General features: G+C 41.4%; 1 protein-coding gene across 1 annotated transcript in view; it reads right to left on the reverse strand.

The window, feature by feature from the left end:
* Window positions 1-952: 952 nt before the first annotated feature.
* Window positions 953-26,691, reverse strand: part of slitrk6 (SLIT and NTRK-like family, member 6) — a 41,981-nt gene continuing 16,242 nt past the window's right edge. Inside the window, exon 2 of the mRNA XM_054780104.1 lies at window positions 953-25,387. Within this exon, the coding sequence (XP_054636079.1) occupies window positions 22,838-25,372 (2,535 nt within the window). The 5' untranslated portion in view covers window positions 25,373-25,387 and the 3' untranslated portion in view covers window positions 953-22,837. The remainder of the gene's footprint in view (window positions 25,388-26,691) is intronic.

Genomic DNA, 26,691 nt, shown 5'->3' on the forward strand with positions numbered 1-26,691 from the left:
GTAGTTATTTCAACAACACTGCAACAGAATAATGAAGCTGGTGCCTTAAGGACAGCAGGTACAAAATGGTGCAAGCTGAAGTCTGCTAAACATATTAGCAGTCTGCAAGAAACCAGAATGCTAAAATAAGCCAGCCAACAATGCTAAAGGCCTTGCAGGAAGGCAGGCCATAAGGGGCATTTAGATATGAATTTGTCCTTCAGGGCAATCAGATGGCTTTATGAATTCCATCTACCCAAGAGACAGCAACAAAAGGGGTATTGAGCTAACAGCCAGTTCCTGCTTTTAATCTTTTACACCATTTCTTCCTTGGGTTTAGTCACAAAGCTAAAATAGTCAAGGTTTTGTCTTCCTCCGATGTTGGCCACATAATTTAAAACGCAATTTGTGACCAAAAATGGTGCACATTGGCACGAAATGACCACGCTCCAGCTCGACTGAGGTCGCGGTGCGTCCGCGGAAATGAACCGTGCCACAAATTATGAACATTTCAAAATGTTGTCTGTGCACTGGCACGCAACCTCAAACAGTTTACACATACTTCACACCCATTAATGACCAGTTTACTCATTGGCATGCCATTGGCATGCAAAATTACGTACCACTACTGGGACAAAGTGCGTGAAAGTGCACACGAGACTTAACCCCCGTTGTTCTTTAACCTGATCAGACGTTATTAGATGCAGTCAATGAGGCAGATTATTTCTCTAAAAGACACAACGGTCACGTGAGTTGAATACTTTGAATGGGGACACATCCTCAACACACTCACTGAAAATCTCAAGTATTTTCAAATCAGCAGACTAAAGTCCGACTCAAGTCCAGAGTCACTGATGTGAAAGTCCAAATCGAGTCTCAAGTCTTTGATGATGTTGTCAAGACGAGTCCAAAGTCACGAAAGTTGTGACTCATTTCTGACTCAAGTCCACACCTCCGCTTTTACAGTGTGCTGTGTTTGATACAGTATGAGGTTTCCAGCTCATTTTATCATTTTTTCTTGCACCTGTTGTGTCTATGACATCTGTTTGTATTTGTATTTGTATTTGTGTTTGTCTTTTCTGCAATTACTGACTAACATAAACCATCTTTTTATTTGCTCATTTCTACTGGTCTTGTTTTCATTACTTTACAGATGTCATTTGTATGTCAAATAAATTGTTCTGGTCCCAGTCTTGACCTTTGGGGTATGCCCCAAACGATATCCAAACATGAACATGTGTGCTGACTTAGCTACACAAATGGCTTCTTGTTCATTCAGAAGGTTTTCACCAACTTCAGAACCAACCCCCTAATGCCATACCTTTCTAATGTGTTGATTAAAATGTTAGAAGTAATTTTATTGAATGCTTTTGTCAGGTCCATAAATACTCCAGCAGCACACTGTTTGTAGTGCATTGCACTGGCAGTTTAATCAAGCCATCAGTGTTGGCTCTATATCCATAAACTTGTGATCAATACAATGAATATACAGTGGTGTGATTTCTTATTTTTTGCATGTTTGTCACACTTAAATGTTTCAGATCATCAAACAAATTTAAATATTAGTCAATGACAACACAACTGATCACAACATCCAGTTTTTAAGTGAAACTTTTTATTATTAAGGGAGGAAAAAAATCCAAACACATGTCCCTGTGTGGAAAAAGTGATTGTCTCCCTGTTAAAACATAACTAAACTTAGATTATTTGAGATCTATCAGTCTGAAAAAGGTTATGAAGCCATTTCTACTGCTTTGGGACTCCAGCAGACCACAGTGAGAGCCATTATCCACAAATGGCAAAAACATTGGAACATTGAACCTTCCCAGGATCGGCCAACCACTTTTTGGAAGGTGTGTGTCCCATTACATCTGGCGTAAAAGGAACACCGCATTTCAGAAAAAGAACACCATACCAACAGTAAAATATGGTGGTGGTAGTGTGATGGTCTGGGGCTGTTTTTCTGTTTCAGGACCTGGAAGACTTGCTGTGATAAATGGAACCATGAATTCTGCTGTCTACCAAAAAATCCTTGGTGACCTCAAGCTGAAACCAACTTGGGTTCTGCAGCAGGACAATGATCCAAAACACACCAGCAAGTCCACCTCTGAATGGCTGAAGAAAAACAAAATGAAAAATATGAAAAATATGCCTACCAGTTCTTGTTGCACAAAGCTTTGCACTGTGTCATGTGTCATGTGTGATGTCAACAAATGTGCCAGACTTCGTGTATCTGATGAAACGTCAGGATTAACTCTGTACATATATTTGGCTTTGTGTGATATATTGCAACACCCTGTAATGTCTATACACCAGAAGTTACATGAAGTAAGAGGATTCAAAGCTTGGTTGTTGATGTTTAAAAACAACAAATTGTACAACGTATGACTATAATTTGTCAACACACTACAGGAGGGGGAAAACGGTTGTCTTGAATGTCGCTTACGGCTGTAAGCTATATGCCAAACCAGGGGGTTTCATGTGCGAGGTGCCGCAAGACTTGGGAATCACAACAACTTCAGAAAAAAATACAGAAAAACATATTTTTCAAACCTGCAAAGCTAAATTCACCTGTGTCAAATGAAAAATTAATTCATATTTAGTTGTGGGAGAGTAAACAGTCTGGGGAGAGCAGAAAAGGATTAGGTTCTATGTGAGGAGAAAACCCTGTGCTAAACCTTCTCTGTTTTAATGAGCGGTCTGTGGGTTGCTACAGGTTCTTCTTCTTTGGAAAGAGGCCTGGGTGGCTCATAGATGCATTTGAGGACATTTATTCATCCATTTTCAGGCGTTTATCCAGGTCACATGACACCAGTCTAAGCAGGGAACTCCATACATTCATGTCCTTGTCCACCTCCACATGTCCCATTCCCCTGGGAAAACATCAACGTGTGTCCGAAGTCTTCCTCAAAGCCTTCCAGAATGGTGGACGGAATTTGTGGAATTGGCCAATAAAAAACGACTCTACTTTTAAATGCTGTTGCAGTCGTAACCCACGACAAGCCAAAATTCAACTCTGAACCCCCGACGCCTCTTTGTGTCCTCCACACGGGACGCATTTACTGCGACACACACGAACATGAGTTTTATTTATGTCTTAAGTGGCTTTTTTTCTCTGGTTATATTTACTATATTGGATAATACAAATGTAAAGGTGACTATATGGCTGTTAGTTCATATCTAGGGAGCTCTAATAATGTAAAAAAAAAACATACTTAGAAGGTCGTAACAGGTTTTCTATGCCATAACTACGAAAATATTCCATTTATAAATAAGGAATCCTACTTTGCGGAAATTCATTTATCACAGTCGGGTCTGGAACCAATTAACCATGATAAATGAGGGATTGGATGGATGGATGGATGGATGGATGGATGGATGGATGGATGGATGGATAGATACTTTATTGATCTCTAATAGAAATTCACATTTACGGTTTACTGATTACTTTATAAAAAAAATTAAATACTGTTCTTCTGCCAATCAAAATCTGCTTAGTAATTATTGTCTTTTTGACACCATTACACATTTTAGTATTGAATCTCACTGTGAAGCAGGTGTGCCCAATGTTGTGACTGGTATGTGTATATCTTGGATTTGTCCGTGACATGATTCTACAATTTATCAATCTAATTTCCTAGTCATTTTCTAATTTCCTACCCGATGTAAATTGATGATAGCCTCTCCGATTAAATATGTATATGTCTGTATACGTGTGTAAAATGATGAGCTAGGAATTAATTAAATGCTAATTTTGTGTATACAAAGAATGACCAAGGCCACAGAACACTGGATCGGCTCTTTACCCTCACCAGAGTCCCCCAGGTAGAGTGGGTTTCCTCGTTCAGACTGGGAAAGGCATTCAACCGTGTTCCTTCTATCATGTGGTCTGGGTCATTCTGTCTCAGGAAAACGGGAGCATTACCAGCAGAAAGTCATACTTGTTCAGAGTGGACTTTGAACATCACCAAGGCTGCCCTTTGTCACTGGTTCATGATTTTTATTAGGCCATTTAAGCATGCAGGGTGTCCAATTTGATGGCCTGGGGATCTTGTCCCTGCTGTTTGCAGATGGTGCAGTCCTCATGCCATCAATGGGCTTTTGTGTTTGCTGGGACTGTTTGCCAATTATTCAGAAGTAATTTGAATGAGAATTGAATCATCTTCCAATCACCAATCGCGTCATGGTTCTCAGTTGGAATAGGAGAGAATTTCACCCTCTGGGTTGAGAGAAAAGTCCTATCTCTGGTGGGTTGTTATTTTTGAGTGGTCTCTAGTAGTCTGTTTCTACCCTGAACTATAACCACAAGCTCTTGACAGTGACCCAAAGACAAGATCGCTGAAATCCTTGGCATGGTGTTCACTCACGACTGAAGAGAATAGGATCACTACTATGAAATCGGTTTTATTTTTTCCCAAATTGTGTTTCATTTTTGTCTAAATTTCGTTTTAGCTTTTTAGAATAATTTTTTTTTGTTGTTTTTTTTACTTTTGACACTTATTTTACCACCATAGAGTGCTTTTTGTGTCAGTGAGTAAAATGTCTGTATATTAAATGCAAAATTCTTTACATTTATTGATTAGTAATTTGCCCGGTATTTCAGCTAACTTTTCGAATGGGATGCTAGCCTCTGCACACGTTGCTGCAAAATCCTCAACGAACTGCAATGCCCGTGTTTGTGGTTAAGGAAGACGTCGTCGATGATCACTTCATTAATAGACAGTAAAACACAACACGGAGTAAACACACTCACACAGCCTGAGTCGCACAAACACAGCCGTACTAGCACGTGCTGCTAAACTAACCTACCCAGCTTACACTCACGATCGGTGACGAGAGATGACTCTCCAAGTTTTTTTGCCAGCCCAGATGGTGTTTCAGGTGACATAATTTACATTATGTCAGTTCAACTCCGCAGTCCGTGTTATTATTATTGTGCCTGTTGTGAAATCATTTAAACCTGCAATAAAAGGCTGTTGTTTCGGCGATTGAGTCTGGTGCTTGTCTCGTCAAACAATTACACACACATGGTAGCCAATTTAGAATACTACATTCACAATTGAATGTGTCTTCTTAATGGCTTATATCTGTATTTTATTTCATTTTGCTATTTTTATGCTTGAAAACTCTTAATTTAGGCAAACAAACACGTGCAATTTGCTTAATTATGCATATATTTTTACTAATAGTAGGCCTCTTCAACCACGAAACAGCTCTCAGAATGACACAGGGAAACTACCACCACAGTAGATGTATATACACCGGCCTTGTCAGTAAACAGTGAGCATCATTATCTTAGGAAAGCACAATTATTGACTCAGTGTTTGCATTGGGCCTCATTATGCATGCGTTCCTAATGTGTTGGCTTTTGAGTGTAGCTGAGATTAATGTTTTTGCTTCAGATGAAGCTTCTGACACCCTCTTTCCTCTGGAAGCAGCCAAGTGGGAACCAAACAATTTCCTCAACAAGCTTTTCTATTTATTTAGTGTCTAACATTAATAATTCAGATACCAGAAGCCAACATCACTCATTAATGCACCAGCTCCACCTCGAGCAAGAACTGGCGCAGGAAGGCCCCCATCCTGAAATATTTACTATATTCCTCCCGTTTTGTTCTCTGCATTTTGAGTTGTAGGACAGGACAGCGAGCTTGAGTTGGCCTTCCTGAGAAGTCGTGACTACACTTGGAGGAGGAGGAAGACAAACGCTCCCTCGTCCCACTTCCGTAAGCCCGCTGTTCAGCCTGAAGCTACACAGTGCGAATAAGTCCTAAAATGGATTATACACAGTGGACTGAGGAGGTTGGAAAATAAAATGATGTGTTTGACTTTTGATGTGAAACTTGTTTTAACAGGCAAAATTGAAGTGTTCCCCCAAAATGTGTGTCTTTGGGAGAGTACGGAAATATGTTTTATAAGCTCTGGTGAGTTGTTGGTTGCTTTTTCAGAGCCTCCACTTGCAGTAAAATTACAACTCTGTGCTTCTCTTCTTCATTCCTGTCTCCACAGACACAGTGATGTAACAGTGTTATCCCACAGCCTACTGAAAATCAGCCAATTTGCAGCATCTCAATAAGAAAGACATCCCCGCTTCCAAGAAGCTTTTGCCACTGTGCACCATGGCCCCCCGCCTTCGTTAGCGATCCACCTGCAATCTATGTCACATTAATATGGCGCGCCGTGAGAACACATCTTAAGAGAGAGCGCACACATGACAAGGTGTCGCGACGAGCGCCGCTTAGACGCTGGCTCTCGGGTCCTTCCGGGTCGGTCTAGGAAAAAGGAGTCGCAAACTTTCTGTGTCCGTCTTAAGGACACTGAGAGACAGTGAGGACCATTACTGGGATAACCCATGACAGCCACGTAATAGCACAAGGCCTTGATATTGAAAATGCATCCGTAATGATACAGTACTGGATAGTGCCAGTAATGAGCTGCTTTTCATGCACGTTTTTTTTCTTCTGCTTTGTCTTCCAGAGAGAACCTCCCTCGTTAGCACTCCAGCCTCGAAGATAATTCAATACAGCTCAAACTGATCATTTTTACTCAGATGAAAAGGGTGTTTTGATGCTGGATTTCCACATATTCTGGAGAACAATGGAGAGTAAGACATGAACCTCCAAGGTTACTAACTCTGGCATCCCATTAAAAACAGAATTATTATTGCATCAGCTTTGTTTGACTTGGTGCATCACTATCCTTACTCAGGAGAAAAGGTAAGGATTGGGCCTTTTGGCCATTATACCGACCAGTGAAAGACAGAACGGTTGACTGGTCCGCCCCTTTGCAGCATCTGAGCAGTGACGTGCAGTGAGGTTCATGGGTGGTAAGGCACAGACTCCTTTGGAGTTTTTACTGTTGATACAGGTTACTTCAAAACCCGCACGATGGCCTAATGGTCAGCGTGTTGGCCACACAGTTAGGAGATCGGGAAGATCTGGGTTTAAATCTCCATTTGGGCATCTCTGTGTGGAGTTTGCATGTTATTCCGATATTCCGGTTTCCTCACACATTCCGAAAATATGCACGTTAGGTTAATTGGCGACTCTAAATTGTCCATAGGTATGAATGTGAGTGTGAATGGTTGTTTGTCTATATGTGCCCTGCCATTGGCTGGTGAACAGTCCAGGGTGTACCCCACCTCTCCCCCAAAAGTCAGCTGGGATAGGCTCCAGCATACCCCCGCGACACTAACTGAAATGAATGCATGGAGGTTACTCATTAAGAAAATAACAAGAAAAAGAAGAGAATAATTAACTTTGTTAAAAAATATATATTTCAAATTGTTATCAAATACTTCTTAGTCACATTTATTTATTCACATATTTTATTCACTGAAAAAACATTTCTGGACTTTGTTCTGGACTTCTCCAGGGAAAGCTCTGATACTTTGTTGTAAAAGTCAGATCACCTCCTGTTGAGCTCGGATATATGCTCCTCCATCCTGATTCATTTAGAAGGTGATTATGCTCAAGCATAATCCGAGCTTTTTTAAGTTTAATTTTAAACATGTTGTTTGTGAACTCTGGTCGCCCACATACCTCCCCTGGCCGCCCGAGGGTGCATTAACTTGCGGCCTCGCACCACACAGCAGATTCTATGAATCACATGTCAAACTGCGAGCAGCTTGCATCCACACAGTTATCTCATTATTGTTTCCACTCTTGATGATCAGCAGGTTTGAAAAGCTCTTTGAGGAAGTCACACGTCCTTTTGCAGCAAGCTGAACTTTGCTGTAGATGAGAAGTTGCTTTTGAACGTACCACATGATGTGTTTGAGAGGCACATTATATAAATAAACTGTTCTGATTTGATGAAACAATGCAGTGCAGTGTTACACAAACAGTGGTTCAGTCCTTGGGAGATAAACCATGTCGATCTGAGTTATACAGTGGAATACATCAACAAGATGGCCCCCAAGGATGACCTGCTAAGTGAATGCTTCAGACAACAGAAGCCCGGTGAGAAGCCAGATGGGCTGTCATGGAAAGCCCCTGCATGGTATGTACCACGAACAAAGAGAAAATACCCACAGCTGAAGGAAGAACAAAAGAAAATGTGGGTTGCAAAGGCAACAGTGGTGCCAGTTGTGATCGGGGCACTGGGGGAAGTCACTCCAAATGTGGGTGTATGGCGTTGCTTATGCAGCTCAACTATCCGACTGCGTTCAAATTGAGAGACTGTTACAATGAGTAACAATTTCCGATGGGTTGATAAGCTTGTTGTGAGTTTTCTCATGATTGTCTCCGGTCAAATAAATAGCCGCCTGGTACTCACGGACTTGTGTGCACCACAATATGCCATTTTATGACATGGACATGTGCGGCTTATAGTCCGGTGTGGCTTATATACAGTCATGGAAAAAATATGAAACCACTCTTGTTTCTTCACTTCCTTGTTCATTTTATCTGGACTGTTTGGTTGTCTTTGAGCTCTAGTCTTTGAGCAGACTCGAGCACGTCTTCAAAGACAACATGAACAGTCCAGTTGCGATCGTTTGAATGACCTGAGAATACAATGACCTGGATGAATGAGAATATTCGCAGGCATACTTCCACCTCCATCCATCTATTTATCTTCTTCCGCTTATCTAAGGTTGGGTCACGGCGCAGCAGCCTAAGATGAGAAGCCCAGGCTTCACTCTCCCCGGCTGCTTTGTCCAACTCCTCTCGGCGGATCCTAAGACATAGTCTCACCAACGTGTCCTGGGTCTTCCCTGCGGCCTCTTATCAGTCGGACGTGCCCTGAACACCTCCCCAGGGAGTCCCGAGCCACCTCATCTGGCTCTACTCTGAGTTTCTCCAGGATGACAGTGCTCCTCACCTTTCTCTAAAAGAGAGCCCAGCCACCCTTCGGAGGAAACTCATTTCGGCCGATTGTACCCTTGCTAGATGTAAATAAAAAGTGAAATTATGTATTGATATCTATCAGTCATATGGTGTTGAAATCATCACGATTGTTATCACCGACAAAGGTTTTATTTGCCACTATTTTTCATGAACTCAACATTGTACGTTTATCAAGTTTGAGTTTTGAGTGCACTTCAACTTAAAATTTTGACTCCATTGTCTGTTTTTTTGTCAGCAGGTTCAGAGAACGTGTGACATCAGAAGGGGACTTGCTGTGATATGAAGCAATCATCCTTAGACTTGCAAAGAAGTGACAGCATGGAGCCATGTCAGTTTGTTGGACATCCTTTGCCAGGTTCCTTTCAAAATATTCAACAGTTCTTCCTTAAAACCTCCAGGGACAACTGCGATGAAACTGTTGCGTGAATCCACTTAGGACACAGATGCTGATTAGCATAAGAAAACTCAATTGAAAAAGGCGATAAAATGAAGCAGCTGTAAATACCACCTTATTGACGCTCTGCACATTAAAATTTTAATTTCATACATTGGCACTGAACCATGAGGCTTGTAATTGTGAATTATATTGCAGCTGTTAGCTCTCTCCCCTCATCTCGCTTACACTGTATTGAGTGGAGGCAACCTGCCAACACCATTACTCCTTAAGTGTACCTGACAGCTGACATTGTCATGCTGTGGTGGCCATATTTTGGCCCTTGAAAGATGAGTAAGTGTCACCTTAAGACATTGTTCCATGTGGGGCCGGATCATAAAAAGTCCCCTTGGTGTTATCAAAGTATGCATAACCTTGTGGTGCCTTTTTTATTGTGGGGATTCCATATTTTATCCATAATTTAGCACAACTCTGCCTACCTGTAGTCCTTGCTATGTATAATGCAATTAAAATTATGCAATACTTATTTTAGCATGTCTTTGTGATGAACCGCAAAGTCCTTGAAAGTCAAATGAAGCAAACTTTTTTTTATGCATAAAATTGCTAATCATGTCACACAGTATAACAAGCATGGATTTGTTAGCAGACATGCTCAGAGGTAAAAGAAGACAAGCCGGTTAAAGTGGAAGTGATAAATACTAATAGCATGTTAATTTAGTGTGCACACAAAGAGGGTGTTCACGTAGATAATAGAAGACATGGGGTTGCCATGTCCTTAAAATGCAGTGTGCAATCAGATGTCAGTTTAAAGTTAAATTAAGTAAAATTAACCAACTATCCTGATGTGTAACTCAGAGAAGACCCTGATGTGGAATCATCACCGCATCATCTGATGGCAAATCCCTTAAATGCCTGCCCGGAGGCGGAAACATCACCAGATTGTTACCGACTTTTAGTGTGAGATTGACCTTCTTCCCTGCCTCACCCCGCTGCTTTGTTCCCTGCACTGCTCACCAAGGATTCCACCCACCCCATTCACATACTCTTGCGTATCAATAAATTATCGTCGTTTGTTCATTCGGATAACATTCGGATTGTGGATGATGAGCAAAGTGCTTAAAAAAGTACAGTTTTCCTTTAAATTGCTGATGGAATACAAAATCTCACCGAAGGCACCACATTGGCTGAATACCCACATTTTGGGACAGACAAAGTGATCCTCATTATTTGGCAAAAGCGAGATGGCAAGCGTCATCAGCGAGTTCAGTCATTCATTATTAACCTGAGGTTCTACACTACGGGTTGCCCAACTTGGCCACATGCTTGAGTGTTTTTTTGCATAAAACGATGAGACCGAGCTGAGAGAAAATGTCCCCCCCCGGGGTTTTGAAGTTTGCATGCAGCTAGTGATTGACAGCAACTGTCTACCAGGACATAGTTTAAATGCCTGAGTGATTCAAACGTCTTAAAGCGAGGAAAAAGCTTGCAGCCAATAAACCTTAGATGTTGTGCAATCGTATCCATGATCCCTCCAGGAGGGCTTGGGGACCGGTTCTGCTACATAAGCCCCTCCGTATCAAAGAGATTTGATCTGTAGAGCTTTACTCCTCTAACTTTCTGATGGTGATGCATGACTCATAATAAGTTTCCAATAAAGTTCGAGGAGGCGCTTTCTCATTTCTCAAGTAACGGCTAAAAATAGCCAGAGGGGATGGAGCAGAAAGAAAAATGCGCCATGTGGAAGGGCTTGGAAGTGGAAGAGCACGGGACAGATAGTATGGGGTGAAAAAGAAAACAGAAAAGAAGACAGATTGAGTGTATGAAAGATAGGACTGGAAGAAGGAGGCAAAACTGACAGGGGCTTGCAGCCTCTTTTTACCAAACTGACAGCAAGCTCAAAGCTCCTGCCAAGACCACCTTTGCATGAACAGTAGTGTCCTGTTCACTCCTTGGACACATCCGGTTAGAGAAAAAAAAAGAGCCCAAATTGCTGCAAGGGGGTTGGACATGATTCACCATGTCAGCCGAATTTCTGCAGTGTAGCCTACAGTGCTGAAAGGCTCGCATGCAACATGCGCACAAATTCAAGTGTGGTCGAAAGTGTGGAGGCTTCCAGTTATTGATCCACTGCAGTTGACTGTGAATATATAAGTATCTCCTCACACCAACATCACAAACAATATGCTAATGTGGTGAGCTGATTCGTGGAAGGCCGGCGAATGTGTGCGAATGTAGGAGGGTGAGAAGTTTTCACCGAGAACAAATTAGCCTCGGCTGGGAGATTTGTGGTGGGTGGTATAGGAAAGCACACGCCGGCCTTGGTGAGGGCGCAGCGTGCTCTGTGGATAAGAACGCTTCAAGCCGCGCTCAAACTGGGGGCCTTTCTGCCGTCATTCCTAAACAGGCCAGGGCTCGCTTGCATGCGTGCGGCAAGGCACTCAAGACAACGTCAACACCGTCATCATAAAAATAGTTTTTCTCCCAACCTTTTCCAGTGGTGACGTTTTATTCAGGTGCCACATGCATCCTGTTCTTGAATGCACGGCAAAGCCTGCTGGAGAATACAAAATGAGTAGGAGGTAAACACAGAGTGAGTTCTTGTTAAACAAACTCTCCGCAACGGACAGCTTGTGCAGTACATGTAGTGCAGCTTGCAACTACCCGTTGAGTTGGATTTTTTTTATGTATTTTTTACCATCAAATCACAGTTGGAATAAATATTTAATGTGTCCCAGATCTTTGGGGGAGGGAGGGGGGACTATGTCAGATTTGTGGCAAACAAAATCATAGTGTGTCTTTGCACACTTGTTCCTCTCCATACAGCACAGGCCTATGGCTGGAAAATGATTTAATTGTTTTGACTTATAAAGTCAAGAGTACAAAAAAAGGAACACATGAAGCCCAGAGCCAAGGATGCTCATATGTGAGTCTTTTTTGTGAATTTTAAATTCCCCTAAGGTGAAAAAAACTTGTAATACTAACTTCACACACTTGCTGGCTATGCAAAAGTTAGGAGAAGATGGTCGCTTGGGTGATTCATTCAAGGAAAACATCCAAAGGAACAAGTAATAAAGGCAAGCCTCATTTTAATTGTTGTTTTTTTTCCAGCTTTAATCTGTTTTCCTTTTCTCTGAGAGCAATCCGCTTCTCCATAATCCATAAGATTAAGCGCTGCCTGTAATTCCATTTAAGCGACTTCAGGAATTATGTGATTCCGCCAAGGGAGGCCCCTAATCACCTAAGCACCAGACCCACGCTGTGGGTGCATCTCTAAGGCCGAGAAAGCTCCAGACATGTGGGACGTGACCTGTGAGTCACATCTGTTAGGTCACGTTCAATCCTGGATTGACTCTTCGGACACATCTGTCAGTGGTTGACACACCACCACGGATATCGAAGGAAAATCCACAAACTAGCCGATTTCATCAAGATACCTTTGCATTTCAAAAACCATTTACCCCAATTTTACGACAAAATATTCTCCATCTGTCCACATGTATGACAGCGAAACATCCATCTTTATTACCCCCTTAGCCTATATTTATTTACATAAGAGCTGTCAAATTCTATTGATTCTATTCTATATAAAATCTATTTTTATTCTGATTAATCACAGTTTAAGATAAATTAATCATGATTAATCACCATTTGCAACTAAGTCTGAAATATGCCCATTTTTACTTTTATTAATAGAAAGATAAATGACAGGAAATGATTATATATATTTGTATGTACAGTTGTACATTGTTAGATTTTTTGAAAGCGAACGACAAATTTGTAAAAATTACATTATAAAATTAAAATATTCAACATATTTAAGCAACGTTGATCAATCATGTCAGTGACCTTTTAACACTGCATGAAGTCGTGAAGTAAGCCATGGCAGGTCCGACATGATAGAGTGAAAAAAAGGTTCTCCTCACATTCTTTGTGGAAGTGGTAAGGAGTGATGGAAATTTGGTTTCTTTTTAGAGAGCCTGTTTCTTTCCCTAAAAAGAGCCGGCTCCGTTGGCTCCTCAGATTTGTTTTTGTCTTAAATTATTACCAAATGATGTGTATTGTGTAAAACAAATTACTACTGTAAAAAATACATCAAATGTTTACTTACATTGGTTTATTCAAACATCAATGAGCAGCTGCAAAAATATATTCTCATCTTATATTATAAGTCAAATGCAAAAACAAAGACCCATCTCAATGGACAAATTCACGTCAAAATAGGTCAAATCTCTTTATGCAAATTCCTCACAAACAAATTGGCTACAAGAGCAACACAGCGTGGGTTTAACCCCGCCTCTCCCCCTGCTCAGTGTGGACACTGCCACGCATCTTGACCAATGACCTTCCCTTTTCAAAGAAAAAAAGACGGAGAAAAAAACAATCGGCTCCCAATTGACTCCCAATGTTCATTTCAAAGAGCCGTTTATTAGAGCCAATACATCCGCAACCGACACATCACTAGTGGTAAGTTTTTGGCATCTTTAGTTTAGAAGAAATAAATTCAAGGCTAACTGTTTAGCTCACTAGCTTGCTAGCTAGTGGCCGTCTCGAGTCCCTGCAGCATAAGAGTTGAGCAATGTGTTGTAAACAGTGAATAATAGGAGTGTAAAGGTGACCATATGGGTGTTGTTTCATGTCTACAGGGCTCTAATAATGTAAAAAACATATTTAGAAAGTCATATGTTTTCTATGCTCTAACTAGGAATATATTCAATTTATTAAAATTGAGTCCTATACTGCGGAAATTCATTTATTGCCAGGTCTGGAACCAATTAACCGCTATAAACGACTGCTTGACGCATGAAATGAGACACGCGGAATCAGGCAAAGACAACTTTTGCAGCATTTACAGTCAGTGCGTCATGTCCCCGCTGTTAACCCATATTTTCCCAGACGATAGGGGGCGGTGTAGGGCGTCTACGGCACGCCTGCAACAATGCACCAGAGTAGAAGTAGAAAGCGTTGTTGTTTACAACGTGGCGACGAGCGTGAACATAAACAAAGCAGCAATTTCTCGCCAAAAAATCTGTTGATTGCGGTGATCTTTACGAGCCGAATCATAAAGATGTCGGTATTTTCCAACCTCCGCCACCAGGAGCTCTTGCTCGTCCACCATGTTTTTCCGTGTAGTTAGAAAATTTCCTGTAAAATTTTGGCCGCGCGATCGCCGGACGGAGGGGTGTGGTTGCAAAAGTGACATAATTCGGCCGCACGGAGCCGTGCGGACCTCGCGGATGCGTCAAGCGTAAACCAAACTTAAGATCCAAATGAACTAAAAACATCAAGCTAAAACATACCAAGTTAATTTCATGTATTTCCAGCTTTTCACCTACAGCAAAAGGACCATCATGGAAGTACTTTGAACACTGCCTCCTAACTGTCTGATTTAACCACTTGCACCACGGCTTGAAAGCCCTCTAGAGCTACGCTTTAAGACTATCGGAAGAAGGAATCGTTGGTAATGATGCATGCGACTGTTTGCCAGCAACTGTTTAATTTCTGTTCCTGTAGAGATCCTATCGTTGCATATTGCATATACTGCAATGGGGCCATCACCACTGTTGTGCCAATGTGCTTCCTCTGTGTCCAAATGGCTTAAATGTGCAGTTTGTGAGATGACATGAGTAAAAAAGATTAGTGTGCTGTCACCCATGGCCCTTGAGAACTATTGTCATAAGGAATATGTCACATCTGACACATTACTTCAACACACACTTACTGTGCCCTTTGGAGCTCTAAGAAGTCAGTGCTGCTCTTGATTTTGGGATACAGAGTACAAGGGCTTTCTGCTATGTAGTTTATGACCATGTGATTTAAGTGTGCTTGAGCTGTGTTTGGGAAAACATCCAAATTCTATTTAATCATTGGTGAAGCGATATATATACGGCAAAACGTGTAACGCAATTGGGTGTATTTTCATCCCAAACAATCTCTCATGCCATCCCTTTTTTGTTGCCTTCCCACTAAATTTATAACATTCCTTTTGGTCACTGACAGATGATTGCTCTCAAAGTTTTGCAAAAAAACAAAGTATATTTAAGTTTATTCAAGTCACCTTCTGCAGTGATCTTCACTGCATTATTTTTCGAAGGAATACAAGGGAGAATAAGAAGCAAAGATGTAAAAGTGCTCATGCGGGAGACGTACAGCTTTCTTAAGCTGTAGAACTCAAATTGATGTGACTCAGATCTACTTTTGGACTGACAGGACAAAGGGAGGCCGACAGAAGAAGCCGGGCTTTGACTCGTCTTTGGATTAAATGAACAAGCGCAGCTGTCCCACTGATGTTGGCACACGGTGAAAAGTTTAATTGCACTATCATCCCGCCGACGGACGGGCGGGCAGCTCCCGCGCTCCGTCTTTGTGGCATCTCAAGCCACAAAAGACCATCGGTCCAAGTGGGACATCCCGGGCCTGTTTTAAATGGGTCATTGTCTTGTAATATTAATAGAAACGTTTTTGACAGCACAATTACAAGAAGGCATTTGCCACGAGCAGAAGCAGCTTCTTGAAGGGTCGTGTCGCCTCCAACCTCTTTTCATGCTCAACACGCTCACACTGTGTCCAACAAATAAAACGGCACAAAAGTGCTCTCTTGTGGGACGTGCACTGTACCTATATTACATTCGCGTGGGTGCACTTGTCTGTTTACATTTACAACAATTGCACTTCTAGGGTCACGTTCATTAAGCCTGTTTTGCCAATTTATGTTTTCGACTACAGTGCTGACCCGATGACCTGTACATATGCAGCGAAACAGAGCCAGTCCTACCCAAAGTGGTGCCCAAGGCCAGATTTTATATGGCACCCCCCTCCATCTGTGATTTACTTACACTTACAAAAGAAACTGAATGGCATTGTTTTTGATTAGTAAAACAACAAATTATAAATAAATACAAAGAAATTTGAAGTACAATATAAATACCTTCAGCAGAAAATAAAAATCTTGTAAGTAAGTGAATAAATAATAGCAATAAATTACAAACATCAAACAATATAAACAATATCATCTACATTTACACTACTGTATGCAATAAGTTTATACAACATGCCTATATACAACTATATGGCAAACTACGTACAAAAATGAAGGACACGGGTGACTTATTCCTTTGTAATACTAATTGAGCATTGCTTTACATTTAAATCAATGTGAGCATTTCCATTTTAAGGGTTCATGGTAATAACTACAGGGGTGTGAAAAAGTGTTTGCGCCTTTCCTAATTTCTTATTTTTTTTGCATGTTTGTCACACTTAAAGGTTTCAGATCATCAAGATGTTTTCTGGCAAAATTGAGACGAGCCTTAATGTTATTTTTGTTCAGCAGTGGTTTTGGTCTTGGAACTCTGCCATACTCTCGTTTTTGCCCAGTGTCTTTCTTATGGTGGCGTCATGAACACTGACCTTAAAGGAAAACTGCACTTTTTTTTAGAATTTTGCCCATCATTCACAATCCTTATGTAAAACATGAACACATATTTCTTTCCCTTTTCTGTGCGTTCTAACCAGACAAAACGAGTTAGTATGAGCCAGCGAACAACGCACGTCATGAGAGGTACCTATTTTGACGGTAAAGCCTCAACAAAAAACACCAACAGTGTTCCATTTAAATAACTGACCTGTGTACTAACCAAGCTACAACCATATTTTTATTATAGCATATAACACAGAAAACTATATTTATCCGGCGGAGTAACACAACGCCTCGCTTGTTCAGCGTCACTCACAACGCCTCAAGCCACTGCAACAGGACAAATAGAAGAGTGGATACTACTGGCTCTCAATTTAGCTAGATGCTCGTTTGCTGTTAGCACTTTTTACCTGAGGACTGGAGCACAAGTCTTGTGCTGGAAGACACCACCATCCCAATGAGAGCGGACATTGTAAGTGTCGTCGCTGTTTCTATGATGCTGTTGTTGACGGAAGTAGCGTTAGCTCCTATGGGCTATGTCAAATCCATGTGCCTAGGAAAGACGTTTCGATATTTGTTTTAAATCATCAAAATAAGGCAAGATAATGCGAGTATTACATGTTATCATCAATACACTTGCTAATGATCATTACATGTACAGTATATAAAATGATAATGTTAGAGGTTTTTTTAGAGGGCTTCATAGTCGATATATGTACCTCCTATGACGTGCATCGTTAGCTGACTCATACTAACTCATATTCTCTTGTTAGAACGCACAGAAAAGGGATTGTGGATGATGGACAAAATTTCCAAAAAATGTGCAGTTTTCCTTTAACTGAGACCTGCAGTTCTTTGGACATTGTTGTGGGGTGGTCGCTGCCTTGTTGGGGTCGTTTTGGTTGGCCGGCCGCTACTGGAAAGGTTCACCACTGTTCCATGTTTTCGCCATTTGTGGATAATGGCTCTTACTGTGGTTTGCTGGAGTCCCAAAACTTTAGAAATGGCTTTATGACCTTTTCCAGACTGATAGATCTCAATTAATCTAAGTTATGTTTTTACAGGGGGACAAGCACTTGTTCACACAGGGCCAAGTAGGTAAATTTGTTTGATGATCTGAAACATTTAAGTGTGACAAACCTGCAAAAAAAATAAGAAATCAGGAAGGGGGCAAACACTTTTTCACACCACTGTATTTACCCCAGTAAATCATCCCAAACTACTTGACGAGATGTAGTCTGTGGAGTCTGATTAATTTGTTGCAGCTCCACAATGACTCAGTGATTAATTGACAACTGTTATTTATATTAGATTAATTGTTCTTCATTTTTAAATGTAAATATCTTCTGATTTCATCCTCTCAAATGTGAATATTTTTTTAATTTCCTTAGTCAGCCATGAAAGTAGACTTATTATCTTTGTGTTTTAGCCAAATCAAGATATTCACATTCATCAGCTTTCACTTTGGAGAAAAGTGGTTGACAATTTTGCCTCGGTTCTGAAATGTTGCGGACCAAACCACTAACTGTTTGTGCTTGGTTCATATTGATTTGGTCTGTCTAAGGTCTAACCGATGACTCGATTAATCGAAACAACAAGGTTCAGATTAATCAGCCAAGAACATAATCGTTAGTTGCAGCCCTAGTTCCGACTCACCTAATTTAGCAGTTGTGGATTTCTTATTTACATTATTTGTATTATTTCATTATTTGTATTATTATTTGTAAATTGTTATCAACATGTCTAGATATTTTGGGGGAAAAAACAAATAAACACGAATCCTAACCAAACACTTCTACTTCAGGACAGGATGTGGGTTGTCTGTGATGGAAAGCAACCACAGGCGAATGGTTACAGCGGGTGGCCGATGTTTTATTCTGCCCCGCTAGTTTGTAATGGATCATGTGCGCTTGTTGGAAGACTTCGCCAACTTGGGTTCAGTCACACTTGAGTAAGTTGAATAACAAAAGGAAGAGTTTCCACATAAAAACAATGTATTTAATTGCAGTGAGTTTGAACTAGAGAATCTGTGCAGCTGCTGCCTTGACACGTTGCCTCCATCAGAGCCTTGGCCCAAATGGAAGTAAAAAAACAGCCTTCAACTTTTTGATCCATGCCAGCGCTCAGGCCGTGATTTACTGAGCCCGCGCCGTTGTTTCACACACACACATTATAATCTAAGTTATATGTAGTCCAAATTACCAGAGCTCATCAATCAATTAATTGATTAAGCCCAAATTAATGGCCACTTGATCAATCAGCAAACAAAAAAGAACAATTATGCTGTTTCAAACAAGATTCCCTTTAATAAACGTACTTTTATTTCAAGAGTTAAAAGGTCACGTGCATTCCTTTGCAGTTGATCAAAGATAAAGAACAGAAAGGTCTTTCCTTCCCTCCATAAAGTTTTAAGATGGCATCTACCTGGCAAAACCAAGATCTTTTGGAGGCTTACTTACTTAAGCAATTCCCTAGTGGGTTTATTACAAGTGCTCCACATTGGACCTTTTCCTTTAATTTTGCCCAATAAATCATTTAGTCCCCCTAAAATGGAAAACAGTGCTTTGTTCACCATTTTTACATAGCGCATACTATTCTAATTGCTGACCTTTTGCAGAGCTGCAGTGCATCCTTCATGCCTCTGTGTGAAGCACACGAGGCCATAAACGTCAATCCCCAGCCGTGTGGTTTGCATGCCGGTGCTGTAAATACAGTACGTATGTGTGTGGTTTCACATCTCTCGCTGTGAGGATACATGTGCTGCTCTCACAAAGAGTTTCTGCCGAATCAATTGTTATAGAAAATGTGTTGGCTAACTCCAGCCCCCCCACAGCCATTGTTGTGCGATTAAGGACTAGATTTGAGCCATCGCGCGGAAAACAGGGGTACAATGGCGGGGGGGATGACCAAATTAGTGTTTGCAGAAGTTTGTGCCTGGTTTGTCAGAAACAGATTAACGAAATAATCCAAAAACCTACGACTTGGATGTCCATTTTGTAAACTTAAACTCACCATGAATGCATGTCTTGCCCACCATTGTGTCCAATGTCCCCATTGCTGAAACCTTTTCAATATGTTGCCTTGACTTCGGCTGCATTGTCTTTTGCATAATCATTTTTCATTCTTGTATATGTTTGATGACAAATGCCAACTGGATGTAATGAATGAACTGAGTGTATACTGAATGCTACATAGCTATTTTGACTGACATACTACTGAGGTTATGTACTATTGAGGAATTATCTTAATTTCCATATTGCATTGAATTGTGAATTTTTGAATGATTTCAACTATTTGGATGACCTGTAAACTTTGAAACTGTGAATGTAAAATACTAATAATTAGTATTTGTCATAGTAGTTTCAAAGTTTACCTGTTAGATTTGATATATGTCAAATGTTTTCCTGTTTTATAGTAAGAGATCATTTTGACTTGTAACTGGCATGCTGAAAAAGTGTGTGCACCCCTGATATACATGTACAATGTACATTCATGCACAGTAATACCGTAAATTCCCGTGCTTAAGCCGCTACTTTTGTCTTAAACTTTCAACCCCGCGGCTTATACAGCGGTGCGGCTAATCTATGGCTAAATTCTAATCTTGTGACATCTCCTTTACTTCAAAACTACTACTAATTGTTTAAATACTGTGCTGCTTGCGAGTCAGTGAGGAAACGGTAGCTCTTTATTTGGAAGGAGCCAATCACAAGCTATCGGTGCACTCACAATGAGCTTGTCGACCCATTGGCAGGAGGTCATTTTATATAACAGTATAACAACAATATAACAGTCCAACTCACGGTGTCATCATACTAAGAGCAACACTAAATTCATCACATTGCAACTTAACGCTACAAAGTACTCCTCCGAAATATACATGTACCAATACCAAGTTTAAATGAAAAAAACACTGTAAAAGTTTTCCAATCAGGCCTTGTGTCTGAGCAATGCATTCATTGGGGCGCTATAATGATGTCAGCCTCCCTCTGGGCCCTGGCCTCCTCTGGCTCCCTCTGGTGGACAGAGGAAGCATTCCTGCGCCATCTATATATGTTGCTTGTCGTTCAATGACTGCTGTTCTGGCAGTATTGCATGATGGGTAGACGTTAAAATAGCTGCTGTTTGTTATTTTAAACTCGTATTAGTACGTGGAATGTATATTTCCTATGTACCTTTTGAGTGTTAAGTTGCTGTGTGATGAATTTTATATTTTTAAAATGAAACCATGAGTCAGACTGCTATATTGAGCTCATCGTAAGATTTTTCATAGCTCATTTCATATCTTTTTCATAACTCATGATTGGTGCCTGTCAAATAAAGAGCTGCCTGGTCCTTATGGACTCATGTATGCCATAATAAGTCATTTTATGACGTGGACACGTGCGGCTGATAGACTGGTGCGGCTTATATATGAACAAATCGTTTTTTCTCTAAATTTAGTGGGTGCGGCTTATGCACTGAAATTTGCAGTACTCATAATTATAAATATTCTAAATATATATATTCTCTAAGCTTACAGTAGGAGGTAGATCTTTGGGACTTTCAAAATAGCTCGCAGGCTGACAACATGTGGACGTGGCTGATCTAGGTTATATGTAGTCCAAATTCCCAGAGCTGAATCAACAGTGGCACTACTGCAATAACAGAAATCCTTAATGGCCAGTCATCAATGCTTGAGAGAATATTGAACATTTTATTTTCGTGCAGCGTGCCGCCCCTCATCGTTTTACTTTTGTCATTCATGAAGGATTGAACGCTCACTTCCCACTCACGGCCCGTATGCGTGCCTAGCCAGGAGTTCTGACTTAATGTCGTTATTTCTTTGTGGTTGGTTAAAGGAGCAAGTCTACCGTACCAAACCAAGGACTTTCGAAAAACCTGAAGAAAAGCCTGAAAACCTGAAGTAATGTCTTCCATCCACAAAAGATAATCATAGAATCAGTTGGCACGATTTGAAGTTTAAATAAAACCTCTTCCTAAACGCTTTCCTCTCATCTCAGTTTCTTGCACAAATAAGAGTTAATATTTTAAAATAGGGAGTTATTGTATATACAAATATGCATGTCCATGTTTGTCGTATTCTTTATTTTCTGCTCATCAGTTACAACTTCTGATTATGTTTTGTACAGCACTGAAGGCACACAAAACCAAAAGATAGAATGCAACATGACTATTTACAAGATGTACAGAATAAATAATCCAATCTAATTAGGTAGAAAAGCTACAGAGTGTGTGCTTACTTGGACTGTGTTAATGTTTATAAGGGGCACAGAGCGCGTTTGGGGTATAAATCCTGAACAATGTCCAAGCTGGGATAGTCAGTCACTGACAAATGGGAAAAGCATTATCAGGTAACAAACCAAGCACAGTCCGCTTGCCAACATACGTTCAGATCATACATAATTGGGGGCTCTTTTCAGGGTTTGGGGATGAGAGGATGAGTTTGAGCAGGGTCAAGTTGATTGTCATGCACCATATTGTGGCATCTGTTAGTGCAATGCATTCGACAAGACAATGGTTATGTACCGTACTTCTAAGTGCTATATTCGTTCCTTAAGACAAAGAAATCCTCCTCTCTTTGACATATTATACATTTGTATAAAAATAAATAAATGTTCTGTGATTGCATTTTGAAGATCTGACAAGAAAAAGCACAAAACCCCATGCTTCTGTTTTTCTGATGTACAGTTGATATTTTGCTGACCCGTAAGCCCCCCCACCCAACATACACCGCATGGCCCATGGCACAATGAGCATTCCGGTTCCAGCAATCCAGCTGGCTTATGCTGACAGAGGGTGTAATCAGGTCAAACCCGGAGTGAGTATAGACTGATTAAACAGCAATTCTAGGTCAAGTGGTGATTCAGATTCACTGTTTTTCAAACATCTGCTTTATCCTGACAGGATGGGTGGGGGCTGGCAGAGGGCGGAGTCTTTATTAATCAATTCATTTGGCAGCCATGGATACTGCATGGGTTAAAAAAATAGCCTCTCTGTGTTACGTTTGGCCAAAAATCACACCTTCCAGTGGCTACATAACGTGGCTGTCAGATGACAAACTGCGCAGTTACATTCTGTGCTACGATTAGACTTAAAGTGATGTGCCCGTTACAGCTATTTCACACTGTGGAAAATACAAGAGGGCAAAGAGGGCCAAGGCACTTGCTTCAAAACGTCACATGTGATTTCTCGTTCTGCCGAAGCTCAGTTATACGCAGCTTGATGCTCTACAATCTCCAAGTAGTCTGGCTCAGTATGTAAATTGGCCTTGAGTTCAAAGTACTCATTCTTAGTTTGCTCAAGCATGACCTTGCGCGGCCGGGAGTACATAATTGTCTCCATTAGCTTTAACTCCTCCTGGTGCCGTGGGACTTGCATTTCTACAGCAGGCTGAAGCTGGGCCATGTTTTTCCTCAGGTACTCTGTAATTCCAAGCTGCTGCAGCTCTTTCTCCCGCTCCAAAATATTCCTATACAAGGAGTTAGGGTCCCCAAGCGTAAGAAACTCAGCCGGGCACTCCCCTGGCATGGGTTTGAACTTTGAGCCCAGATTGCCTGTAAGAGGAGACGTGTTCTCCTTCTCCATGATGCTTCGACAAACATGATTCTTGGAGCTCGGGTGGTCTAGGCTATAATCCAGATCTGCGTCATGCTCCTTTTGCTGAGAGCAGTACGTTGGGTTCCGACAGATCTGCACAATGGGGCTGTGCGATCTCTCCTCATACAAGGTGGCAGATCCAGGTCTTTGTGTGAGAGTGTGGTGCGTTGTTTTCTGCCCATACATGCTATAATGTAAGTGTATGGGGCTGTTGCTGCTGTTTTCTCTTGGATGCTCTCCTGCTGTTTTTCTTTTTGCTCTGCGGCGCCGCCGATGCACAACAAAAACAACCAGCCCAGCTGAGCAGAATATTATCATTAAGACTAAAACAAGAAGACTAAGGATGAGCACAGAGAGTGGGACGGTTTCTGTGAGGGAGCTGAGCAAGCCTCTGCCAGAGCCGTCGGGGCCCAGTGTAGCAGTCACGCTCTCCTCTCCATCTGGAGCCAAAGAGTGGGTTCCCAAACCGGTGCAGAGCACTTCGTGACGTAAGCTCCTCAGATCAGCCTGCATCACTTTCTTTGGGGTGTGGCACAAAATGGAGCCCACTACTGTGTCTTTTCTCAGTTTTTCCACCCACTGTTTGAGGCTGAACAAGTCACAGCTGCAGTCCCACGGGTTGTCCTCAAAATAAATCTGCTCTAATGAGTCGAGTTGATCAAGCACGTTGCTCACTGGCAGGTGCATAAACAGATTTTTCCTCAGATTTAATTTGGTGAGGGGTGCATTGCGAAATATCTGTGCAGGAAGAGAGCTGAGCAGGTTGTTGTTTAATGATAACAGATTAAGGTTTGGCAGGGGATTAAATGTGCCTGGAGCGATGTCCTTGATAAGGTTATATTCCAGATACAAGTATTCGAGGTTGTGGAGCCCCACAAACATTGTGGAGTAAAGTTTTTCAATTCGGTTACCGTTCAAATGCAGTTTCTTCAAACTGCTTAAGCTGAGGAAAGTCTCATTGTCGATATAATCAATCCTATTGTTTGCCAAATTGAGCAATTCCAGCCCATCATATGTAACAAAATCATACCTGTACAGTTTCTGAATCATATTTCCTGTCATGACCATTTTAGTGGGGCTTTGCTGAAGTATTCCGATATCCGAAACCTTTTGAATTCCTCTGTCTTGACAATGCATCACAAACCCCGTCACAGGGTGATTGTGACAAGAACAATGCTCTACACAAGGACTACCCGGAACGTGAGACGGTGTTGGTTCCTTGGCGTCGTCTTTGGCATCAGTCAACTTGGGAATCTGCGCCCCCTTGGATGAGGGCGTAACAACCATATCCAATGACTTAGAGGGTTCCTCTAAATTGATATCTGCGTGGGATGGACAGAGAATTTCCCGCTTGACTTTAGCTAAGATGGTGCCCTTGAGGTTGTGTGGTGAGCTGCAGACCACCTCCCCGATTGCAGACTGGCCCCTCATGTTCTCCATCCAGATTTTTAAATGCAAAATGTCACAGTCACACACCCAGTCATTGTCCTCCAAGAGTAGCTCCATAATCCGACCAATGTGCTCTAAAAACCCAACATAAGGCAGAGTCTGGAGCTTATTGCCACGTAGGTCCAGGTGGGTGAGAGGCACAAAACGGAAAATGTTGTTTGGTAAAAACTCCATGGAATTATCATTGAGGATTAGGACCTTGAGGCGGATCAGTTTGTTGAAGGCCCCAGGCTCAATGACCCGAATGAAATTTGTGTCCGCTTGGAGAAACTCCAAATTCACCAGGCCTTGAAAAGTGTCCTCTTTGAGTGTGACCAGGAAATTTCTATTGATGTGGAGTTTTTTCAGAGAACCAAGAGAACTAAAAACCCCTGGTTCTAATTCTTGTATGCTATTACCTCCGATGTGCAGCGAAAGGGCATTTTTGAGCCCTTCCATTTCCTCAGTGCGAAGCTCAACCAAGTCATTTTTATAAAGGTTCAGGTGGAAGGGCACATCTGACGGAATTTTAATTTGGGAGATGCTGCTGAGGTTTCTCTGCTCGCAGTTAATGTAGAGGATGCCGTCCTTTGCCTCGCAGGAGCACAAGGAGTCACAAGACTCGCTAATTGAGGTCGACGGGTGTAAGGGATGAGAATCTTGGCATCGGATCGCCTTTAAAAACACGGTGACCAAAATGACACAGGGCAACATGATGGTCTGTGATACCTGTAATGAAAAAAGGTGGGTGGGGGGAGGAGAGGGGGAAAACAATATTAAATTCATACAGTTTCAAGTTGTCTAAAATAACATTCAGTTGTAAGGTTCTAGTTGTCTCTGAATAATAGCAAAAGGTCTGCAGCATTCTGCAGTTTGGTTGGTTCATTTGATCAAGTGCGAATGCTATCATTTAAACCCCGGCGATCACCAAACAAATGGACAAAGATCGCTTTGGCTTGAGGTGGCTCCGCTCTCCGTTCTGTTGTGCTGAAATGTGACTGCGTCTTGTGCCAAAGACAAAGACCGGTGTAAAAACAGCAGTATTACATTTATCAGGACATAGAAGCTCTTTGTGAGATCTCAGCTAGTGAAAACAAAGTATAAACACAAATCCTCCGAGTGCATTTAAGTTCAACAGACAGAATTACTGTTTTGGAGAGCTGAGTTATGGCAGACATGCTTGTGATGCTTTTAACTTGGTAGATTGGTCTGATTTGTTGCTAAGTGAAGCAAAATAACGCAAAATTACAAGTGTGAACACAGTCTTAGAAGTGCAGAAGGAGCTAATGGAAACCCAAATAATACCCTTTTCAGCAACTTCCTGATATATACATTTCAAAGGCTGAGCGACAACACAAGGGCGGCATCTCTTTCTCATGACTCAATGTTTGGCCCTCCCTATGCTATGCATCTATATGACTCACACAGAGCCGCACTGTTCAAATGTCATCTCATGTCTCGATCAAGAATACAATTTATGAGAAATGCTCAGCCAGTTATCTCTCAAGTGGACTGAATGGACAGCACCACAAAAAAATGGCATGTGCCGCACTGCTCCATCAATAAAACGTGTCTCATTAATCTGATTTAAGTGACAACAGATCAAAGGCTGAATCATTCTCGTGAACTGGCCTTGTGATAACTTCAATCACGAGTACGCAACTGATGGGAAGGTGGGAAAGCACAGCTGTTCTTCACAAAGCTGAGGATTTGAAATGCTTCATGCTAGCATGACTTAGAAAGCACACGCTTTGGAGATCAAAGCATCTGATTCTATAAATAACTTCCTCGCTATTCGAAAGCCATACGACATTGAACACATTATGCCAAGACAACGATGCATATTCCCGTGGGTTAGTGCGTGTCACTCTTAAGCATTTATAATTTCATATGTAACCCAGGTCTCATGTACTTAATTTATAAAAGCTGGAGTGGTTAATACAATAAGACTGGGCCCGAGTTTGTGTGTTTGTGTACACAATAATTTGCAATGTATATTTCTATTCAATTGTGATAAAGACCTCCACAACTCT

The sequence above is a fragment of the Dunckerocampus dactyliophorus genome, chromosome 1, assembly GCF_027744805.1.
Source record: "Dunckerocampus dactyliophorus isolate RoL2022-P2 chromosome 1, RoL_Ddac_1.1, whole genome shotgun sequence".
Taxonomy (NCBI): Eukaryota; Metazoa; Chordata; class Actinopteri; order Syngnathiformes; family Syngnathidae; genus Dunckerocampus; species Dunckerocampus dactyliophorus.